The 12,307-nt window shown below is 35.7% G+C and overlaps 1 protein-coding gene across 1 annotated transcript; it reads right to left on the reverse strand.

Moving 5' to 3' along the window:
* Positions 1-6,518: 6,518 nt before the first annotated feature.
* On the reverse strand, positions 6,519-7,115 carry LOC109241387. The gene has a single exon (XM_019408130.1). The coding sequence runs from the start codon at positions 7,113-7,115 to the stop codon at positions 6,519-6,521; it is 597 nt and encodes a 198-aa protein (XP_019263675.1).
* Between the last annotated feature and the right edge of the window lie 5,192 nt (positions 7,116-12,307).

Below are 12,307 nucleotides of genomic sequence, written 5' to 3' on the forward strand. Positions count from 1 at the left end.
ATGGCCCTCCGACTTATTAAAGTAATTCTGCTTCTTCACATGTCCTTTCTTCTGGCCTTTCTTCTGTTTTTCTTTAAACCTATCTTTCACAAAAGTACTAGAAGATTCCACAAGGTTAGCTTTAGAAGAATTAAGAGGGAGAGATTTCATAGTCCTCATGTGACTGATCAATTCTTGAAGAGTTAAGTTTTTCTTCTTGTGTTTCAGTTGATTCCTGTAATCAATCCAGGAAGGTGGAAATTTTTCAAGCAGAACATTGGCCTGAAGAATCTCACACATCTCCATGCCCTCGTTTAAAACATCAGCAGTCAAGTTCTCATACTCGTGAACCTGTTTCATAATTGGCTTATCATCAACCATCTGAAACTTGATCCATTTTTCAACGACATATTTCTTTTTTCCTGTATCATCAGCACCATATTTCTTCTCCAAACTGTACCATATGACTTTAGCAGATTTATAATTTATAAACAAATCAAAGAGAGGGTTAGTCATATGGTTAAGCAGATGCCTTCTTACTGTTCTATTATCCTTTTAAAAATTTTTCTTAGCAGCATCATCAGCAACAACAATATTAGCAACATTAGAACTATTAGCAACAATATCGGCTGGAGGATCGTTAAACAAAACATAATCAACTTCTAATTATTCAAAGAAAATTAAAAGTTTATGGGACCAACGCTTATAATTATTTCCATCTAAAGGCTCAAGTTTTGAGAGATCAGGAAGTATTTTGTTCAAAGTGGTGGTCATATATTATATGTAAAATCGCTTTCAAAATGTAAGGAAAATGAGTAGATAACATTGACTAAGAACAAGAAGGAAAGAAGACTACAACTTATCAAAAATACTGTGTCGTGGCAAGCCACTGCCTTGAAAGCGACTTCGGCCCGGCTGAGTGCAAAACGTTAAGACCGGTCGCTCCCCAAGGTTCCACAGCACCTCCAAACACGTGCACTCGTGGCTGGAAGTTTAGAATTTGCACAAAACAGTTGCCCAGAAAAAAGAGAAGATGAATGTATTTTATGTGTTGGATAATTCACAAAGAAAACTAGGAAGAAAGTAATGATTAGCTAGATGAATTCTTGGTTAAGAATTGAGTGAATATGATGGCTAATGATCATCCTATTATAGCATGAAAATGAGTTTAGTTTCATGACAAGTGTCTTACTTACTTGTCAATTTTCTTTCATGCAAGATGACAACATATGACTTACTTGTCAATTTTCTTTCATGCAAGATGACAACACATGTCATGCAAAATTACACTTGTCTTAGCAAGGCCATTTATCAAACAATTTTTTAAATCAATACCACATGTAAAAATTCTTGCCATGTACCAATTATCTAAGAGTATTTGGCCACTTGGAAATAGGTAGGATACTAGTAAAATAAAAAGACTCATGGCTATTGGTTGTAAATGGATTTGCAAAAAGAAATCTTTGACTTTGCATTATTAATAATACCAACATGAGCTGATAGTGTAATACATAAGTTGCCCCCTAAACTATGGACCAAATCCCTGTTACACACTTTTTGACCACGAAAATTATCTTACATACTCAACCTTTTCGGAGTGTCTAATAAACTCTGAAAGTGTGTAAAAGAAATCTGCATGAATAGTCCGTAAGCTCACCTAGATCATCATCTTTGTAGCCTTATAATGATTCTCAAGCTTTAATCAGGAAAAGAACCTAAGATGTTGCAGAGGTTACAGTTAGCACAATCAAATTCAACTGTTTATGTTTATTTTATCAACTCTTCCTTGCAGGGCTAATGAGAGCTTTATCTCCTTCATTTTGTTGTATATTTATAAAGCTATTTTAATAAAATAAACTATCTGTTTACTGATCGAACTTGTCCAATCTTCTTGATCATTTTCCAATGAACTAGCTGGCTTTTGATAAATCTTTACGAAACTATCTTATTGATAAATCTTGAAGAAACTATCTTACGAAAAAAATGTCTTTAATATGAAACTAAAAACATAAGTGTGATAATTCATGTGGATTGCATATGTGTGTTCTTTTATCATAAAGTGGTTAATTTTATAGTACCACCAGTGTAAATGAAGAATTATGATCAGTAAAGATTGATATGGTCACTATTAAATTTTTTAGATTTCATGAACATTCTCATCAAATTCGTGGAAGAATCAGTGCTTTTTCACGATATTCACATTGGAACAACACCGAGGGAAACAATCTCATAGGTAAATCTTTCCCACGAAATTTGTCACTAATTATCTACGGACCCTAAAAATGAAAACTCACAAGATCTTTCAAATCACTAGTGACGCTATCTGGTGTAATTGCTAATAATTATTTTTGATATTCATATATCATTGTTATTACTACTAACTAGTATTTGGGCACGTGCGTTGCACGTATATTCCCTGTTAACTTATTAAACCATATTAAAGGTTAAAAAGTGCAAGCTCAATTAGCGAAATATGAAATAAATAGTACTGCTATGTATGACAGCATAATTTGATAAACTAAAATTTATATTTAAATGATACTTTATACTATTATAAAAAGGCCATATATAGAGACTGATGATTATTGTAAAACAAAGTAATATTATGATAGTGAAAATTGATTACCAAGAACTTTGATCTGCCTTCCTCCTCCTATTCTAAACAAAAGAGTTAAATCGTTTTTGTTTTCCTTAGTACGGGTAAAGAAAGTAATTAAGTGAACAAGGTTCTAAATCTTAGCTAGGAGAGTAAACTAATTAGCAAGGCATGTGATATGATTTTCAATATTTGAGAGAATAAAAGCTAAACGTAAAGGCAGTGTACTCTACTCTACTTTATTGATGTTGTGATTCCATCATTATTTTATCTCTTGAAATAATAGAATATTTAATTTCTTTAATCTCCAAATACCAGCATGTAAACAGACAAGGATTGGCTGACAACACCATAAGCGAAAAGAACTAACATGGATCTAACAATTTCAACTATTTTCCGGAATAACAATGAGACTGTTCTTAAGAGATCTAGAGCAAGCCAAAGAACAGATGGAAAAAAAGGTTTAAAGCCTCAATAATATATTAGAGTTTAAGTAGCTCTTCATTTGAAATCTTATGCATGGTCTTTAAATATTTATCTGCTGCCAAATAAATTTGTTCTACTGAGCGAAATGTAATCTAATTTTCATCTTTGTTTTCAGACATTTCCGTACTCCAACTCCAATCCCCGCAAAACGCCTCCATCAAGAGATAAAAAAAAGTGCTCAATTCAGCATATTGAATAGGCATCTGATGCTAGGACAAAACAAATAATGCAACAAAAATAAGTTTGAGCACAAACAAACTTGCCAAAACAACGTCAAATTACATAAATTTCACTACAACATTATGCATCTATAGCTATGAAATCTTAGCTATGAATTTGAAATTTATAGCTAATACCTAATAATAGCCACAAAAATTAGAATTCTGTGGCTATTTACAAAATTTTAAAATTTCTTTGCCACGAAAATTAAGTTGGCAAAGCTAATTCCTCATATTAGCTATAATTGCTAACAATCGTGGCAATAACTACCTTAATAGCTACAAATTTATTGCTATAAATAAATTTTTGTGGCTAATCATAAGTTTTTGCCACGCATCAATAGTTATTGTAGCAACAATAACCTTTTAGCCACAATAAATTATTTGAAACTAAATATTATAGCTAAATGAATATTTTTGCTTCAAGTTCAAAAAAGTGGTGGCACTAATTAAAAGATATAGCCACAAATTTATTGCTATAGTTGAATTCCGTAGCTAATCATTAGTTTTTTTTGCCACGAGTTGAAACTTACTATAATTGTAGTAACTTTTATATTTGAAATAAAATATTGTAACTAAATGAATATATTTGTTTCAAGTTATAAAAAGTTATGGCAGTATAGGTTGAATTAGCCACATATTTCTTACTATAATTGAATTTTGTAGCTAATCATTAATCCACGAGTTAAAACTTAATATAGAAACAATAACCTTTTAGTCGTAATAATTATGTAAATCAAAATGTTACCAACTAAATAATTTTGCATCAAGTTCTAAAAAGTTATGTACAATTAGGATATTGTGACTGCAATAGAGTATTTTAACCATAAAAAAGTTATATGTACAAAATTTCATAAGTGAGTTTTACTATTTCAATGAAAAAAATAAGAGTTGCCCAAACAATTATCAAATTATGTGATGATAGGCTATAATTACGTATTTTAGTCGCTTGTTACACTCTAATTTACTGCACTTTAATTGAGTTTGAGCTTTAATCGCTAGTGTTTTGGACTAAATATGTGTTTTATGCCTTGTAGGAGTGATTCCGAGCTATGTAGATATTATGGAATGAATTCAAGTGATTTGGAGCTTTGAAATCTCAGTAAAAGCCCAAGAAATTAAGCCGGGATCGTGTTTGGAGGTCGTGTACCAAGTCCGGATGTTAAAAGAGGACGAAGTAAGTTCACTCTGAGAAAATTAGACTGTCGCGCTGCATGGGGCGCCGCAAGGCGCGGCGCAGCAGTGTAAAATGCTGCATGACTCGAAAATATGAAGCTGCAGATAAAATGCACTACCGCGCCGCATGGTGCGGCGCAGCCTGCGGCGCGGCTGTTCAATTTTTACAGAGCTAAGTCCTATTTCGCGCAGGAATGGGTTTTTTTCATCTGTGCCCGACCCTACTTGGTATGAATACATGTAAAACGCTATTTTGAGAGGTTGGACATATTTTTGACACAAATTCGACCTAAGGAGGCAGAGACACAATAGGAGCAAGGCAGGAAAGTCTTCTACGAGTTTTTCCTTCCTCTTCCTATTTTTCATTGTTGGTTATGACTTTTAGTATTATAGTTTTACATGCTATTATGAATAGCTAATTTGTTATCTAGAGTTTTGATAGAACCTTTTGTAGGATAGATTCTTGTTATGTTTTTATATAATTGAGTCGTAGCTTTTCTCTATTTGTTCAACTACGTTTATATTGTAGTTGGTTGAAGAGATCTCAATTAGCTGTGCCTATTTAGTATGTACTACTCGGGAGAGAGTGCATATTTAGGTAGTTGTTGAACAACATCACTCCCAAAGTATAAGAGGGATCTATAACTGCGGGTTTAAAGGCGGGATTAGGGATAACGAAGCCTTGGGTGCAATCTAAAGTGAGCTGTAATAAACAAAGCCAGCTAGCGTAACTTGGGAGAGTATGTCTAGTAAATTCTCGTAATTACTCGGGAGAGAACTACAACACGCAGGGCGCTCATGGTCGGTAGAGAATACTTAGGCGAAATTATAGAAGACATAGCGGGAAGGATTCCGACAATTGGGAAAATCATAACTCTAGACCTCCTTAATCTTTTCTCCAACTTGTAGTATCTTTAGTGTTAATTTATTATTTTAATTTGTTAGTCAGTTAGTTAAATGATACGCTCAAATTACACTTTTATAAATTGTGTAAGGCGGTCGATGTCAAATATAATAACCCAACAAGGTTGGGGTCGAATCCCACAGGGAATAGGTGTGAAAAGGTTACTAGAATAGTGTGTTACTCGACTAAAGTCGTAATCCTATCCAGTTAACGGTAACAAGAGTGTGAATTAATAGTGACAAAAGTATAAATTTAGTTTGTTTTGAAGCGACAACCAATTGGAATATTTAAGGTGTAATTAATATGATTAAAGAAATCAAGGTTGTGTCCCCTTTAATGAAATGTAATGCTATCGGTGTTAATATGATATATTTCTAATGGTTGGTCCCTTTGATATGCAAATGAAGTCTAAGTAACTACCCAATATTTCTCAATAGTTGGGTAGTATTTCCTCTTTATAATTTTCCCAAATGTAAAAGAGTTGCAATTAATAACAATCAATACATGCCAAATAAAACCCACTTATCCCTAAGAGATTTTATTAAACAAGGTTTAAAGCCTTGAGTCTTTGATATTTACTTCTACCAAATTCTAACCCACTTTCCCAAGCAAAGTAGAATTTAATGGCACTTGTTAATGTTTGCAACCACTAACAATAAATGAAGTACGAGAAATAAATAAATATCAACCAACCATTATATATATATGCAATGTTAAACACCCATTAATATAACACCCATTTAGGGGCCACAACCTAAGTATTTAGAGTTAGCTACTCATACTAAAATACAAAAGCAAGAGAATAATAAAAGCCATAAAGCTTACTAAGCGAATATTCTTGACCCCAAAAGACTCCAAAAGTGAGGAGTATTAAAGTCTTGGAATGTAGCTCAAAAACCAGACAAGATGAGCCCGCAAAAACATCATAAAGCTATTTATAGTGGACTGAAAATCGTGGCAGAAAACGGACAAAAATACCCTTTTAGGTCAGAAATGCGGTCGCATTCTCGTCGCATAAGCGACATGCGGTCCGCATTTTGGACGTCTCCATCGCAGACTGAAACCCTAGTTTTCACATCTTCATCGCATTCCAGCTCTGCGGTTCGCATTGCAGAAACGCGATCGCATTTTGCATCGCACATTCGTCCTTCAGCAACCTTCATGGTTGGTTTTGCGGCTCGCAGACNTCATCAACAACATCTATCACTGAAATGCTCTCATACTCATGGGGTAACTTCATACCCTTGCTCGCTTGAAATGTGACTTCTTCATCATTCACCCGGAATTTAATTTCATTCCGTTCTGAATCCATGAGTGCCCTTCCCATGGCTAGGAATGGTCTCCCCAAAATGATAGGGATTTCTTTATCAACCGCACAATCAAGAATTACAAAGTCGGCGGGCAAATGGAATTTTCCAACTTTCACAATCACATCATCAACAATTCCTACCGGTCGCTTAATGGAACGATCGGCCATTTGTAATCTCATGCTTGTTGGCTTTGGCATCCCTAATCCCGCTTGCTTATAAATGGCAAGTGGCATCAAGTTAATGCTAGCTCCATTGTCACAAAGGGCTCTTGCAAATTCACGCGCCCCGATAGTGCATGGAATAGTAAAGGCTCCCGGGTCCTCTTTCTTTTGGACAAGGGTTGTGGCAATAATGGAGCTAACCCGGTGAGTCATGTTTACCACCTCATTCTTTGTGGTCCTCTTCTTGGTGATCAAATCCTTCAAATATTTAGCAAACCCCGGCATCTCTTGAAAAGCTTCCACAAAAGGAATATTCACCGTTAGTTGCTTGAGGATGTCGTAGAATTTTTCAAGTTTGCTATCATCAATCTTTCTTGCGAGCCTTTGAGGAAATGGGGGGGAGGTCTAGGGATAGGTGGAAGAGCTTTTGGTGTCTCTTTCACTTTTTCCTTCACCTCTTCCCGGTTCTCTTTTTGCACTTGCAACTCCTCTGGAATCTGTTCAACCTCGACAACAATTGGCTCTTCAACCTCAACCCTTTGTTCGGACTCTTCTTCTTCAACCGTTTGTTCACCCTCTCCGTGTAGCACTTTCCCACTCCTAGTAGTGATCGCCATGATGTGAGAAGTTGGGCCACTCCCACTACCTCTTGGATTTGCAACCGTGACACTAGGGAGTGTTCCCTTTTGTTTTGGATTTTGCTTTTTGGAGAGGTCTCTCATTTGCATCTCGAATTTTTGGATGGAGGCGGTATGAGATCCAACAACCTCGGTCATGTTCCTCATGGAAGCATCGGATTTTTCTTGATTTTGCAACACTCGCTCAAGCATAGCTTCCAACTTAGATTCACTAGAGGACCCTTGGTTCGAATATTGACCCTTTGGAGGAACATAGGGGTTTGAACTCCGGTTAGAAAAGTTGTTGTTGTTGTTCCAATTCCCTTGGTTTGAGCCACCTTGGTCATGTCTCCATTGTTGGTTGCCTTGCCCTTGCAGGTTTGGCCTCCATTGACTTTGTTGCCCTTGACCCTGATAATGTTGACTTTGATACCCTCCTTGAGGGTTGTTGATATAATTAGCTTCTTCAAACTCTTCATTAGAGATGGGTTGCACATCCTCGACTACATTCACCTTTTTGGTTTGATTTTCTGTGAACATTTTTGTCAACACATTTACATTTGTGGCCAACCCTGCAATTATTTGGTCCCTCTCTTGATTCTCCTTGATCAAGTTGGTCAAGGAAGGAGAACCATATGCAACTCCGCCCGAAGTATCCTCAGAATGCCAAGCTTGATTGTGTTTTGCCATCATGTCGAGTATTTGCGTAACTCTTGCAAAAGACTTGTCCATAAACGATCCGTCCGCCGCATTCTTCGCTATAGCTTGGTTCATAGGATCCAAACCCATATAAAATTTCTCTAGCAATATGGAATCTGGAAAGCCATGATTTGGAGACCTCACCAAATATAATTTGAATCGATCCCATGCCTCATGTAGGTGTTCCCCTGGTTGTTTCTTGAAGAAGAAAATCTTATCTCGAAGCTCAGATTTCTTGCTCTGTGGGAACCATTTTGCTAGAAATGCCCGGACAAGTTCAGGCCAAGACCGAATGGAATTTGGTGGCAAGTTTTGAAGCCACCTCCTTGCGTCTCCAGCTAGTGAGTACTTGAAGACCCTCAACCTTAGGGCATCATCTGAGACATTGTTTTGCTTATGCATAGCACACACTCCCAAGAAGTTCCTAAGATGTTGTGTTGGATCATCATCAGTAGAATTCCTAAAAAACCCCTCCGCTTTAAGCATTAGGATTAGACCATGTTCCATTTTGAAAGTTGAGGCACCAATAGCCGGAGGTACAATAGCATTTGTATCATCAATGTACTCATCTATGTCCGCAAAAGGATTTTCTTCCACTTCTTCCTCATAGTCAGACATGTTTTCCTATCAACAGCAAGCAGAGCAAGCGAAGAGTGATGGAATAGAATAAGACGTAAAGTAAAGCACACACTAAATAGTAATTTCAAAACCGTATTCCCCGGCAAAATTTGATACGCTCAAATTACACTTTTATAAATTGTGTAAGGCGGTCGATGTCAAATATAATAACCCAACAAAGTTGGGGTCGAATCCCACAGGGAATAGGTGTGGAAAGGTTACTAGAATAGTGTGTTGCTCGACTAAGTCGTAATTCTATCCAGTTAACGGTAACAATAGTGTGAATTAATAGTGACAAGAGTACGAATTGAGTTTGTTTTAAAGTAACAACTAGTTGGAATATTAAGAGTGTGAATAATTTGGATTAAAGAAACCAAGGTTGTGTCCCCTTTAATGAAATGTAATGCTATCGGTGTTAATATGATATATTTCTAATGGTCGGTCCTTTTTATATGCAAATGATGTCTAAGCGACTACCCAATATTTCCCAATAGTTGGATAGTATTTCCTCTTTATAATTTTCCCAAATGTAAAAGAGTTGCAATTAATAACAATCAATATATGCCAAATAAAACCCACTTATCCCTAAGCGATTTTATTAAATAAGGTTTAAAGCCTTGAGTCTTTGATATTTACTTCTACCAAATTCTAACCCACTTTCCCAAGCAAAGTAGAATTTAATGGCACTTGTTAATGTTTGCAACCACCAACAATAAATGAAGCACGAGAAATAAATAAATATCAACCAACCAATATATATATATGCAATGTTAAACACCCATTAACATAACACCCATTTAGGGGCCACAACCTAAGTATTTAGAGTTAGCTACTCATACTAAAATACAAAAGTAAGATAATAATAAAAGCCATAAAGCTTACTAAGCGAATATTCTTGACCCCAAAAGACTCCAAAAGTGAGGAGTATTAAAGTCTTGGAATGTAGCTCAAAAACCAGACAAGATGAGCCCACAAAAACATCATAAAGCTATATATAGTGGACTGAAAATCATGACAGAAAACGGACAAAAATACCCTTTCAGGTCAGAAATGCGGTCGCATTCTCGTCGCATGAGCGACATGCGGTCCGCATTTTGGACGTCTCCATCGCAGACTGAAACCCTAGTTTTCACATCTTCATCGCATTCCAGCTCTGCGGTTCGCATTGCAGAAACGCGATCGCATTTTGCATCGCACATTCGTCCTTCAGCAACCTTCATGGTTGGTTTGGGGTTCACTTTGCGGCTCGCAGACAGGTTCTGCGGTCGCATAGTGGACCGCATTCTTGACTTGAAATTTGCCCAGGAGTCTGTTTTTGTCTGTGATCTGAGTGTTCATTCTGCGGCTCGCATATGTGATCGGCGATCGCATAATGCGTCGCAGAACCATCTTTTTGCTGCATTTTGCTCTTTTCTTGTCTTTTTTGCTTTCATTTCCATGCTCCTGGGTCCTTAGTCCTTATGTACTGTAAAAACACCAAAATTACATAAGTCAAGGAGATAATTGCATTAAAACAAGTTAAAATCTAAGCAATTAGTATTGAAATGTGCCGAAATTCTCCGGCACAAGCACCGTGACATAACACTTCATAAGACCTCATGGGAGAGGCTCAGGTACCTGAAAATAATGAGATAAAGAGATCTCAGTAAGTTATGTCTTTATTGGGTAACGATGGAACCGATATAAAAGGATCGTCAACGATATTGTTGATATAATGTAGCGCTCAATATTGTTAATATTGACGAGGATCTTGAGCTCAAATCTATCATTAAATTTGAACAGATAAATGATTGGCCAAATGAAAAATACGCAATGAAAATTGACTTCACCTGAAAAATATGAAATTGGACGGATAGTCCAGTGTGCAAAAAGTGAAAGGAAAAATCAAGTCGATAGACATAAATACGACTTGTGGCACAAGATTTTCGTAAATATCCTGGTATTAGTTATATGGAGACATGTACTCCTATGGTGAATGGAGTCATTTCAGATTTTGGTCTGACAATACATTTGATATGCATATAATGAAAATCCTTGAAGGATTTAAATTGTTCCGAAGCATATTAAGGTTCCCAAAAATGTATTAAATGAAGCTTCGGCAAATCCTTATGTAGATTAGAGCGATCATGGCGTACATGATATGTTTTTGTGTCTAATGCAGTTGGTGCACTAATATATCTTGCTAGAGCAGTGATTATAACAATATGCTAGCGTGATATAGTTTTATTCCTATGTGGAGATATTGGAATGCAATTAGTGTTATATTTCAAAAGGAATACTTGATGTAGATTTGTTTATTCTAACAAATATTGCCATGATTTTGTTGGTTATGCAAATGCAGGCATTTTCCTGAAGTTCGTTCTTCAAACAATCTATTTTCATGTGAGCGTACTATAATATTATCATTTTAAAGGGCAGTTAATTGTTGATATTTATTCAAGTCATGCCAAGATAAGCAACAGATAAAGCAAGGGACTTACACACAACAGACGTGTGTCTTTTCTTTGTAAGAGAAGATTCCAATAATACTGAAGATAATGTTGTTTGCTTATCTCAATTGGAAGAAGGATATATTGAAGGCAACAAAATAAAGCACATTTCACCAAAGTTCTTTTCAGACATGATCTTCGACAGATTGGTGATATAGACGTTCAACAAATTTATTTGATTGATAATTTGGTGGATCTGTTCAATGAATCATTACCAACCCCAGCATTTGAGAAGCTGATATACGGGATTGGAATGCGTCGTTTCCGAAAAGTAAAGTGATGTTTTCATCAGGGGGAGTAAGATATGTGCTGCACTCTTTTTCCCTTAGCTGAGGTTTTATCCCACTAGCTTTTTCTAGCAAGGTTTTTAACGAGGCAGCAAAAAATGCGTATTACAAGATATGTGTACTCTTTTTCCTTCACTAAGATTATATCCCACGGGGTTTTTTTAGTAACGGTTTAACGAGGCACATTATTATGGACATCCAAGGGGGAGTGTTATAAAATATAATTATAGTGGATGTATATAACCACCAAATGAGTAATACCCACTACTCTTCTTCAGTATCTCCAAAACTCCCACTACTCTAATAGTTATGGAGTTATGGTTGTAACTCTCATACCTCCCCCATGATCTTCCACCATGATCTCAAATGCTTAATGGCATATTCATGGAACTCTTTTGGTATACCTCTATGTAGTACTATAAATAGAGGATTAGAAGTCATTTTGTAACACACTTGAATATATGAAAGAAATAAGAATCTCTCATCTCTTGCTCCCTACATTCTTGTCTATTTTCTTGTTTTATATTATTACTTTGAGCTATGTTTTTTAACAGAAGGAAAGTTTAGACAAATATTTTAATGATTAGAGTTATTATACGCCTTTCTTGACAAAAATTGAATATTTTAAAAGACAAATAATATGAACAAGAGGTATTAATTAATAATATAATATAAGTGAAATTGATTTAGCAATATATATATATATATATATATATATATATATATATATATATATATATATATATATATATATATATATATATATC

This window comes from Nicotiana attenuata, unplaced genomic scaffold, assembly GCF_001879085.1.
Source record: "Nicotiana attenuata strain UT unplaced genomic scaffold, NIATTr2, whole genome shotgun sequence".
In the NCBI taxonomy this organism is placed as follows: Eukaryota; Viridiplantae; Streptophyta; class Magnoliopsida; order Solanales; family Solanaceae; genus Nicotiana; species Nicotiana attenuata.